Source organism: Heteronotia binoei, chromosome 6 (genome assembly GCF_032191835.1).
Source record: "Heteronotia binoei isolate CCM8104 ecotype False Entrance Well chromosome 6, APGP_CSIRO_Hbin_v1, whole genome shotgun sequence".
Lineage (NCBI taxonomy): Eukaryota > Metazoa > Chordata > Lepidosauria > Squamata > Gekkonidae > Heteronotia > Heteronotia binoei.
This window is the reverse complement of record NC_083228.1, coordinates 138,286,243-138,298,511: the sequence shown is the minus strand read 5'-3', so window position 1 is coordinate 138,298,511 and position 12,269 is coordinate 138,286,243. Positions and strand designations below refer to the sequence as shown.

At 47.6% G+C, this 12,269-nt stretch overlaps 2 protein-coding genes across 2 annotated transcripts in view; one reads left to right on the top strand and one right to left on the bottom strand.

Moving 5' to 3' along the window:
* The window catches only part of LOC132574464 (cytochrome P450 2J2-like), a 585,507-nt gene that overhangs the window by 227,786 nt on the left and 345,452 nt on the right, over window positions 1-12,269 (top strand). The window lies entirely within an intron of this gene.
* Window positions 1-12,269, bottom strand: part of ABCC5 (ATP binding cassette subfamily C member 5) — a 121,592-nt gene that overhangs the window by 59,656 nt on the left and 49,667 nt on the right. The window contains 4 exon segments of the mRNA XM_060242715.1: window positions 981-1,129; window positions 3,133-3,280; window positions 7,838-8,011; window positions 8,849-9,082. Of these exon segments, the coding sequence (XP_060098698.1) occupies window positions 981-1,129; window positions 3,133-3,280; window positions 7,838-8,011; window positions 8,849-9,082 (705 nt within the window).

Below are 12,269 nucleotides of genomic sequence, written 5' to 3'. Positions count from 1 at the left end.
TATTACAATATTACAATGGCTGAAAATAGATCATGCAACACGCTAAGGCCAACAGAATTTGCATTACAGCAGGATGAGTCAAGTTTGCCCGGCAATAAATCTTTGCTGCTTGTTTAAACAAACTTTGTAAAAGATGAGAGTTTGGCTCAAAAGTTGTTTTTTTGCACGGCAACTAAGAACAGATATTAAAGGAGACTTGCATGAACTTCGGCACTAGAATTTGAGCTAAGGAGGAAGAGGCTGTTAATGGAAAATGTTCTTTTAAACTAGCATGGTAAGTCACCTTCAACGACCAGGAAAGGAAGGGTAGAAACCATTTAAGAAATAAATAGGGGGAGCTTGCAAACCCTTAAGCTGGAGCATGATTCCCCCCTTCCTTCCCATAGCACAAACAGTAACACGCAGAGGGTTCACAGGCCATACACTGTTAGTTGTAGATTTCCTGAGGAGGTTCTTTGCATACGGAATGGCCATTCCATATGCAAAGAACCTCCTCAGGAAAGTTCCATATACAAAAGAACTCCCTCAGGAAAGTTCCATATACAAAAGAACCTCCTGAGGAAAGTTCCTTATACAAAAGAACCTCCTCAGGAAAGTTCCCTATACAAAAGAACCTCCTCAGGAAAGTTCAATATACAAAAGAACCTCCTCAGGAAAGATCCTTCATTAGCATGCCACAGCCTGGGAAGCTCCTACAAGATAATGACTCAGTCCTACCCCACCTTCCTGAGGAGATATAAATTTCTACCATTTCCTTTTTCTTTCCTCTTACCTTTGACACAGAGAGAACTTCCTGTGTTATATCTCTGAGGATGCCAGTCACAGCTGCTAGCGAAACGTCAGGTACTACTATGCCAAGACCATGCATACAGCCCAGAAAATATACAACAACTAATGAACTCCGGCTGTGAAAGCCTTCAAAAACATATTGTTAGTTTCCATGTCTGAAATTCACGTGTCAATCTGAGATGACAAATTACCTGAGCGGCTGTGAGGTCGTAGCCAAGGAACATGTGGACAGAGAAGGTCACCACGCTGGCAATGACTACAACTATGGGAGCCACTCCCACGGTGATGCTCTGGAAGTAGCCTGCCCGTTCCAAGATTCTGCGTTCCTCTTCTCTGATTTCTGTCAATATAGAGTACACCCCCCCACACACACACACACATAGATGAAGCAGTATTCAAAGCGGCAAGAAACACACACAGCAATGCAATTTAACTTAGAAGGTATGTCAGTGGCAACTAACCACGGTGACTTTAAAAAAAAACCTCTACGTTCAGAAGCAGTAAGCCTCTAACGGCCAGTGACAGAAGGAAACATCAGGAGGTGTCCATCTCTGTGCCCTAGTGGCCCTCTGGAGTAACTGGTTGGGCAACTGAGTGAGAGAGGATCCAGCAGGGCTCTTCTGACGCTCTTATGAAAGCCTCAGGCTCCATGTACTGCTGTTGAACCACCAGAAGAACTGGTTGGCTACTGTGTGAGACAGGATGCTGGACTAGATGGACCACTGGTCTGATTCCGCAGAGCTCTTCTGATGTTCTTATGAAGATCTCGGCCTCTCTGCCCTGTTGTTGGCCCTCCAGAGGAATTGCTTGGCCACTGTGTGAGACAGGATGCTGGACTAGATGGACCACTGGTCTGATCCAGCAGAGCTCTTCTGATGTTCTTATGAAGGCCTCGGCCTCTCTGCCCTGTTGTTGGCCCTCCAGAGGAACTGGTTGGCTACTGTATGAGACAGGATGCTAGACTAGATGGACCACTGGTCTGATCCAGCAGGGCTCTTCTGACGCTCTTATGAAAGCCTCAGGCTCCATGTACTGCTGTTGAACCACCAGAAGAACTGGTTGGCTACTGTGTGAGACAGGATGCTGGACTAGATGGACCAGTGGTCTGATCCAGCAGGGCTCTTCTGATGTTCTTATGAAGGCCTCAGCCTCTCTGCACTGTTGTTGGCCCTCTAGAGGAGCCATTTGGTCCCTCTGTGAGTCAGGATGCTGGACAAGATAGACTATTGGTCTGATCCAGTAGGGCTCTTCTCATGTTCTTATGAAGATCTCGGCCTCTCTGCCCTGTTGTTGGCCCTCCAGAGGAACTGCTTGGCCACTGTGTGAGACAGGATGCTGGACTAGATGGACCACTGGTCTGATCCAGCAGAGCTCTTCTGATGTTCTTATGAAGGCCTCGGCCTCTCTGCCCTGTTGTTGGCCCTCCAGAGGAACTGGTTGGCTACTGTATGAGACAGGATGCTAGACTAGATGGACCACTGGTCTGATCCAGCAGGGCTCTTCTGACGCTCTTATGAAAGCCTCAGGCTCCATGTACTGCTGTTGAACCACCAGAAGAACTGGTTGGCTACTGTGTGAGACAGGATGCTGGACTAGATGGACCAGTGGTCTGATCCAGCAGGGCTCTTCTGATGTTCTTATGAAGGCCTCAGCCTCTCTGCACTGTTGTTGGCCCTCTAGAGGAGCCATTTGGTCCCTGTGTGAGTCAGGATGCTGGACAAGATAGACTATTGGTCTGATCCAGTAGGGCTCTTCTCATGTTCTTATGAAGGCCTTGGCCACTCTGCCCTGTTGTTGGCCTTCCAGAGGAACTAGTTGCCCACTGGGTGAGACAGGATGCTGGACTAGATGGACCACTGGTCTGATCCAGCAGGGCTCTTTTCATGTTTTTACTAGAACTTACTGAAAGCTTCCACTCTGTCATCTACAGTATTACAGACGTGCACAGAAGTTAAATTTACACTAAAAAAAATGAAGAGTGGATTATTATTTCTATCAGGGGCAAAATCTATGATCTCCTTGACATTTCACATCCTTCTGTTTGCGCTGCTTCATTCTACAGAAAGCCATGGAAGCATGCTATGAAAAGACATTTAAACATCTATATAGCTTGAGTAAGTCTGTTTAGGACTAGCCGCCCAGGCAATTCAAGCATACTAAACCAGTACAGGAGGCTTCTTATAATGGCAGAATCAACCACAGAAGTGGGGGTAAAGGGAAAAACCATTCTTTATTTCACATCCGGCCGGCACAGAATGCTGAACGCTCTAATGGTCCCCATTTACTTTTGGAGCAGGGTGGAGAAAACGTTGCTGGCAACGAAAAACAGAAACCAACACTCACTCTGGACATTCTGGGAGAAGGCTTTGACCCAGGCATACATTTTAATAAACTTGATGTAGTTCAGAACTTCATTCATTTTCTGGACCCGCTCGTCCGTCGCTGAGACGCATTTCCTTCTGAAATAGGCCGTGAAGCGGGACGCAAACATCTGAAAAGAAGGGACACCATGAGAAGCAGAAGGGAAGGTGCCCGAGGCGCCTTCTCAGCTACCAAAGGGAACCACTAGTTAGGCAAGAGGCCTACCATTAAAAGATTAGACTCCTTCCACTACTAAAACCCATATCCCAAGCAAATGAAGATACTTCCATTTTTAACTCAAGAAGAAGACTGCTGACTTATACCCCGCCTTTCTCTCTGAATCAGAGATGCAGAGCAGCTCACAAACTCCTATATCTTTTCCCCCAACAACAGACACCCTGTGAGGTGGGGGGGGGGGCTGATTTTCCAAGGATAACCTCTGCCAGAGTGATGGCTGACACAAGGCCATTCCAACAGGTGCAAGTGGAGGAAGAAGACATTGGGTTTATATCCCGCCCTCCACCTTGAATCTCAGAGTGGCTCACAATCTCCTTTCCCTTCCTCCCCCACAACAGACACCATATGAGGTGGGTTGGGCTGAGAGGGCTCTCCCAGCAGCTGCCCGTCCAAGGACAACCTCTGCCAGAGCTCTGGCTGACCTGAGGCCATTCCAGCAGCTGCAAGTGGAGAAGGAGACGGCTGTAGATATATACCCTGCCCTTCTCTTTGAATCAGAGACTCAGAGCGGCTCACAATCTCCTATATCTTCTCCCCCCACAACAGACACCCTGTGAGGTGGGTGGGGCTGAGAGAGCTCTGACAGAAGCTGCCCTTTCAAGGACAACTCCTGCAAGAGCTCTGGCTGACCCAAGACCATTCCAGCAGCTGGAAGTGGTGGAGTGGGGAATCAAACCCGGTTCTCCCAGATAAGAGTCCGCACACTTAACGACTACACCAAAAACCTACCCTTCTCTATGGCAAACATTTGACTCCAATTGTCCCGAGGAGCCTATTCATTGATTTTATTTTTTATTTACAAAATTCATATCCCACCTTTCTGCCCTCATAAGGGCTGCCAAGGCGGGTAAGCGTTTAAAACATGTGATAAAATTACGCTATAAAATCATTACAATCAACCTGCCTCAAGTTTTTTTTTTTTTTTTAAACAGTTAAAATACGTGCAAAACATAGAGGGGGAACTGAGAAGGAAGGAGGAGGTCACTAAGGCAATGCTAAATGAAACCCAAAAACCACCCATTGGAGGAAGACAGCAAAGTTTGGTGCACTGGTTAAGTGTGCGGGCTCTTATCTGGGAGAGCCGGGTTTGATTCCCCACTCCTCCACTTGCAGCTGCTGGGATGGCCTCAGGTCAGCCATAGCTCTGGCAGAGGTTGTCCTTGAAAGGGCAGCTGCTGTGAGTGCCCTCTCAGCCCCACCCACCTCACAGGATGTCTGTTGTGTGTGGGGAGGAAGATAAAGGAAATTGTGAGTTCCTCTGAGACTCTGAGTATAGGGCAGGATTATAAATCCAATATCATCGTCGTCATTAGTACCTAGTAATAACTGGAAAACCCTTTTACCAGCCGTGTTTGCATTTTCCTCTCAAGATAATATTGAGAGGCATCCGGGCAAAGCACTAGGTCACAGGAGTTTCTTGGGAGTTACTGTCTGCTTACGAAGGAAGGCTGAAGAGTCGGACTTTTCAGCTTAGAAAAGAGACAACAAAGGAAGGGGCATGATGGAGGTTTATAAAATCAGGAACAGGGTAGAGAGAGTGGACCGAGAGAGATGTTTCTCACTCCCCAACTACTAGAACTCAAGGGCATCCAACGAAGCTGATGGGCAGTGGGTTCAAAATGGACAAAAGGAAATGATACTTTACACAGAAGGAAAGATCCCCTGTGCACTCACCAGTCGTTTCCGACTCTGGGGTGACGTTGCCTTCACAACGTTTTCATGGCAGACTTTTGACGGGGTGGTTTGCCATTGCCTTCCCCAGTCATCTACGCTTCCCCCCCAGCAAGCTGGGCACTCATTTTACCGACCTCGGAAGGAGGGAAGGCTGAGTCAACCTCAAGCCGGCTACCTAAACCCAGCTTTTTATGGGGTGGTTTGCCACTGCCTTCCCCAGTCATCTATGCTTTCCCCCCAGCAAGCTGGGCACTCATTTTACCGAACTCAGAAGGATGGAAGGCTGAGTCAACCTGAACTGGCTACCTGAAAACCCAGCTTCCGCCGGGGATCGAACTCAGTTTGTGAGCAGAGCTTAGGACTGCAGTACTATAGCTTTAACACTCTGCGCCACTCTGCTTTACACAGAGAGGATGTAGATAAACAGCTTTCAAAGGCCACTTTGGGGTCAGGCATAAGAACATAAGAGAAGCCATGTTGAATCAGTCCCATCCAGTCCAACACTCTGTGTCACACAGGGGCCAAAAAACCCCAGGTGCCATCAGGAGGTCCATCAGTGGGGCCAGGACACTAGAAGCCCTCCCACTGTGCCACAACCACCAAGAAGACAGAGCATCACTTGTCCCAGACATAAGAGAAGCCATGTTGGATCAGGCCAGTGGCCCATCCAGTCCAACACTCTGTGTCACACAGTGGCCAAAAAACCCAGGTGCCATCAGGAGGTCCACCAGTGGGGCCAGAACACTAGAAGCACTGTGCCCCCCCCCCCAAGCACCAAGAAGACAGAGCATCACTGCCCCAGACATAAGAACATAAGAAAAGCCATGTTGGATCAGGCCAATGGCCCATCCAGTCCAACACTCTGTGTCACACAGTGGCCAAAAAAACCAGGTGCCATCAGGTCCACCAGTGGGGCCAGGACACTAGAAGCCCTCCCACTGTGCCCCCCCACAAGGCACCAAGAATACAGAGCATCACGGCCCCAGACAGAGAGTTCCAACAATACACTGTGGCTAATAGCCACTGATGGACCTCTGCCCCAGATGTTTATCCAAAACATAATAAATAAATAATTATGTTTAGGCAGGAATAAACAGCTTTCAAAAGGTCACCTTGGGGTCAGGCAGCAATCCTTCTCCAGGCCAGTTTGGCCAGGGATTCTGGAGAGGGATTTTTTTGTCGTCTTTTGGGCTTGGAGCAGGGCTCACTGGTGCTACAGGTAGGGGGAAGGTACTTGTGAATTTCCTGCACTGTGCAGGGATTGAACTAGATGACAATGGAGGTCCCTTCCAACTCTATGATTCTAAGGGGATTAGACAGATTCATGGAGGATAAGTCTATCAATGGCTACTAGCCATGGGGACTAAGGAGAACCTCCGTGTTCAGAAGCACTAATCCTCTGAATCCCAGAACCCGGAGGCAACCTCAGGGGAAGGCCTTGGCCTCTCTGCCGTGCTGTTGGTCCTTCAGAGGAACTGGCTGGCCACTGTGTGAGACAGGATGCTAGGCTAGATGGATCACTGGGCTAATCCAGCAGGGCTCTTCTGGTGTTCTTATGAAGGCCTCAGCCTCTCTGCCCTGTTGTTGGCCCTCCAGAGGAACCGGTTGACCATCTTGTGAGATGGGATGCTGGACTTAATATTCCACTCATCTGATACAGCAGGACTCTTTTTCTGTCCTTAGGAAGGCCTCAGCCTATATGCCTTGTTGTTGGCCCTCCAAAGGAACTGGTTGGCCACTGTGTGTGACAGGCTGATGGACTAGATTGGCCTCTGGTCTGATCCAGCAGGGCTCTTCTGATGTCCTTATGAAGGCCTCAGCCCCTATGCCCTGTTGTTGGCCCTCCAGAGGAACTGGTTGGCCGCTGTGTGTGACAGGCTGATGGACTAGATTGGCCTCTGGTCTGATCCAGCAGGGCTCTTCTGATGTCCTTATGAAGGCCTCAGCCCCTATGCCCTGTTGTTGGCCCTCTAGAGGAACTGATTGGCCGCTGTGTGTGACAGGCTGCTGGACTATATGGACCTCTGGTCTGACCCAGCAGGGCTCTTCTGATGTTCTTACGAAGGCCTCAGCCTCTATACTCTGTCATTGGCCCTCCAGAGGAACTGGTTGGCCTCTGTGTGAGACAGGATGTTGGACTAGATGGACACTCACTGGCCTGATCCAGCAGGGCTCTTCTGATGCTCTTAGGAAGGCCTTGGCCTCTCTGCCCTGTTGTTGGCCCTCCAGAGGAACTGGTTGGCCCCTGTGTGAGACAGGATGTTGGACTAGATGGACCCTCACTGTTCTGATCCAGCAGGGCTCTTCTGAGGTTCTTCTCAGGGAAAGGCCTCGGCCTCTCTGCCCTGCTGTGGGCCCTCCAGAGGAACTGGTTGTCCACTGTATGAGACAGGATGCTGGACTAGATGGACCCTCACTGTTCTGATCCAGCAGGGCTCTTCTGAGGTTCTTCTCAGGGAAAGGCCTCGGCCTCTCTGCCCTGTTGTTGGCCCTCCAGAGGAACTGGTTGGCCCCTGTGTGAGACAGGATGCTGGACTAGATGGACCCTCACTGTTCTGATCCAGCAGGGCTCTTCTGAGGTTCTTCTCAGGGAAAGGCCTCGGCCTCTCTGCCCTGTTGTGGGCCCTCCAGAGGAACTGGTTGGCCCCTGTGTGAGACAGGATGCTGGACTGGATGGACCCTCACTCGTCTGACCCAGCAGGGCTCTTCTGATGTTCTCACAGAAGCTTCAACGTCCTTTCAACCCAGTTCTGCACACTGACAGTCATCTACTCACCATTGCTGGGTAGAAGAGGATGAAGATAGCTGATCCCAAGAAGCCGGTTGGCCCCAGAATGATAACGTTATAAATCATCCCGAGGATGGCAACGATAGGACCACCAGCCAGCAGACTGCCAACGGCGGCGGCCTCAAACATTCTCTGTCCATCATTGGAGCATACATTTATGAGCTGAAACACACATACAAAACACAACTTAAAGTTTGTCACTGAGGGCAGAGATGCAGCGGCCTACCATGCCAATCCACTGTGCCTTCAGCCTGTTCCTCATGGTTAACAACTGAGCACAAAGGAACAAGAATGCAATAACGACAGAAACGCAATGGGAAGGAAGGAAGGAAGGAAGGAAGGAAGGAAGGAAGGAAGGAAGGAAGGAAGGAAGGAAGGAAGGAAGGAAGGAAGGAAGGAAGGAAGGAAGGAAGGAAGGAAGGAAGGAAGGAAGGAAGGAAGGAAGGAAGGAAGGCAAATAGATAGTGAGGAGAGAGAGATGTGTTCAAATTATTTTATTGTTGTAGGCCATAACAACCCAGCAAACCCCGCAAAGTATACAATTTACTTCAAGCCATAAAAATTAAAACAGTTTTAAAAATGCATAGTAAAACACAGAACTATGAACAAGACTTAAAACATAAACAGAACAACGTGACAGAACGAGACTATAACTTGGCCAAAATTCTTGAATGGGTGGCTGTTATCGTCTTCCTTATTTTTGTTGCTAAGATGAAAGCAGCCACCATAAGGCTGATCTGGAATGGGACCAGCCAATAAAAATTCAATACATTCCTCTTCGGATCTAAACTTTGTGAGACATCAATTCAGCAGTTTCTTTCGAATGGGCCCGTAGAATGGACAGGAGAGAGAGAGAGAGATGCGGAAAGAAAGCAACTTTAACTTTAAATGCGGTCTCCAAGCCGCCAGCTGGTTTAAGGAAACTGCAGGCTAAATGCAAGAAAGAGGAATCTGTGCGCACAGAAATCTGGAGGGGGGCCCAATCGACAGAGAACGCACCTCCCCCAAAGACTTCTCCTTGATATTTTTCAGCCGGAGGATTTTCTTAAAAGCCATGGTCAGGATAGCGCCACGCAGCCTGACTCCCGTGCGGTAATTTAAAGCCCACGTCAAAGCCAAAGACCAGGAACGCACTATTTCGGTCATAAGCAGGCCAAACACCAGCGACAGGCTGTACCGAAGGTTCGACTCCTGCTGCTGCGTGTACTCCAGGAGATGTTTCACAACGAAGGCCTACGGGGAGAAAGGCAGACTAGCATGAACACCCCAACGTGTCAGAAGAACCGTCTGATTGCTTTATGTTAAGTTAGAAATGGGTGAGCGACTTCCAGTTCCAAATGGAAACGTGTCTTTCCCTCCCCCCCCAGCCCCCCGCAAAGAGCCTCTAGTGATCTTCCGTAGCAGCTATGCTTTTTTGCCTAGTGAAATCAAGAGGCAAGTCATACGAAGAAGAATAATTTGGAATTCCCAAAACCTGCTCCTTCACGCTTTCTGACTTAACATAAACCGGTCAGTTTGCTGAAAGCAATTCATTATCGTCATCATCGTGTTTAAAATAATATCTGTACTTTAGGCAAAACAGAAGACATTTTTTTTTAAAGATATATTCCTTTACAAGACATTTTAAGACCTTTCTTTTTTTTTTTTTTTAGCTCTTTTGTTTCAAACGTGCTTATTTGATAAAAAGGAACAAATGTACCTACAGTTGAACTGGGGAAGAGTGTGAGAAGGACATTTTGCAAAACATTCCTGAAAATAAACATCGGCAGTTTAATAGTAAAGCAAAGGACAAGCAGCAAAAACGAAATTTTAAAAAAGCACAGTAAAGATTTAAAAAAAATACAGGTTTTTTTAAAAAAACAACTGAACAAAAAAAAAAAATTCCCTTTCACCCTTGCACCACCCAGTCCTCCCCCTCCAAAGACAAAAACAATTTTACCTCTGGAATCATATTTCAAACACCACCTGCAGGAAGAGAAAAACAGCCCCCGCCCCGAAAATCCCCCGTTATGTGTGCTGTCCAAAGGTACAGCACAGTTATCGCAATTCAAGTTTGTCACCAACATTAAGTACTAATAAATGAGAATCAGTCCATGTTTATTTTTTTTTTATAGAACCGTATCAAAATGGGTTAACGTCTCAAAAACACTGTACAAAAAAAGGAACGGTGCTGTGGAAAACATACAACTGTCTGCATGCACCTGGAAAACTTATACAGAGCCTGAATCCAACACACAGTCTAGCTTCCCAGACAAAATAAAAGTTGAACTACACATACACGCAACCCCCCCGTAAAAAAAACCCCACACAAAAACCTGATACAGGATCAATATTTTGTTGGCAATGTCCAAGGAGGTGTGAAAGGCTTGTGTGGATAATGAAGACAACTTCTGAAGCCTAGTGGATTCTCACATCTGGCTTAATATAGCTTTTTTGCTATTGGGAGCATGGCCAGCTTGCTTTTCTGACGCCTACAGATGCTGATTTAGGGTTCCTTAATCAGCTCGTAGAAGGACTTTGGCACACCACACAGCTTGAAAATCGGAAACCCGGGAGGGATTCAGGACGGCTTTCCGAGTCCACAGGCAGTCCTCTTGACTAAACAGGCTCGGGCAGAGTTCCGGGCCACGAAAGGCTGGAGGGAAGGGGGAAGAAAGGCGCCCTACGCTTCCAAGCAACGGGTTGCGGCTGTCAAGAGGCTGGCGTCAAGTGACAGATTTTTTTGAAAAGGAGGCAGGATGAGCGTACGAGTCCCACGGCGGTCCATTTTTAAAAAGCTACAATGGAGGTTTCTGCTGGACAGGGTTTCTCCCGTGAGTCTTCCACAAGCCCACACAAAGAGCCCGATGTCCCTCAGGTCCCCAAATCAACCACCCGTTAAGAACAAAACAAAAAAGGACTTCCACAACCCTAATCAAAGAGCGACAGCTCGTGCTGAAAGGTTACTCTAGGCCAGCTCTATCTTCCACTGGATTGGCTTTATATTCTCTACCGCTGAGGCACAACTGACTATAAGGCTGGTCTGCTGGTACTCGAGCAAGACTTTTCGTGTGTTTTTTTCCCCCCAGCACTAAATCCAACAAAGGCAATGGAGTCACTGGAAAGGCCATTAACCCTTCCCGGCTGTAGGTTCGCAAGCTACGTCCGGCAAGCGCAGCCAACGTTTTCTTATACGTCATGGTACGGAATGCCAAAGTCTCCAGGAGAACGAGGGCAACATCAGCTGGAATTCCTTTTCTCCCCTGGCAATTCAAGGCGTGACCTTTTTGGCACACAGAGTTAGTGATTCCGATGAAGACTAAGAGGCATTGCTAACTCCTTTTTAAAAATTTAAAAAGTTAAAGCATTTTTTTAAAAAAGAAAGCATTAAGGGGGGGGGGGGGGACACAACATTTCCAATCTTAAAAATACTGGGGAGTTTTTTTTTTTCCCTGTTAAACACAGTACACAATGCCAGCACATAAACCCTAAACATACATAGCTATCAAAACTAACAGAGTTAGGGGAGGAGGAAATGGCTCCTATCACGATACTAGCTCCGTCCTTAGCTGCCTGGATGATCTCAAGCATTCCCAGTGAATAAACATCACCTTACCTTCTTTCATCTTGCCGATGGATTCTGCCCAGCTTGACTGTCTCATTCTGATCGCAGAATACAGCCATCCTGGAAATTCTAAAGAACAGCTTCTGTCATTGGTTTCACTACAGAGAAAGGTTTTTCTCCCCCCCGCAAACCACATCCAGCATTTGACAGCACAAAGGCAGCTGTGACTGGAGCGGACCTGGGAGAGCGGAAGGTTGACCTCACACGGCTCCCCACCTCCCCACAAGCCAGCCACCTTTACCATGCCCCCCCAACCCTTCCATCGTCACCTCAAATAGCAAATGAAAACCTCAAGCTGCACTTTTATGGCAATGGGGAAATTTACCTGCTTTCTGAACGGGAGGTCTACTGTCCTGCCGTGTTGAATACACATGATCGTGCGCGCCTAGATTTAAAGACCTTTGTTGGACCAAGCGAGAATCTGTCTTCGCCCCAGACCTTAACAGGACAACTTTTAATATTCATCGGAATTTAATGCAACCCCCATTTTCAAAAATTCTCCTTTAAAAGATGCATTTCATCCTGCCCTGTTGAATGCTGAACGGCTTAAAAAGATATTAAAAATGTGGGGGTTTTTGTGAAAAAAAGAGGATAGGCTTGGATACACAAGGAACTTTAAAATAGCAATGCCCTCAATTTAGGAATAATTACCATGAGGTAGTTTAACCAACCCACTCTTCTGCTTCCAACAGCATTCCATCCTCCCAGACCTTAGAATGAGAATGTCAGTTTGCAACAGCTTCAACTTCACTTTGATATGCCCCTTTCTATCTCTCTCTATATATATTTTTCTTTTTTTAGGTTTCAATTTCACCT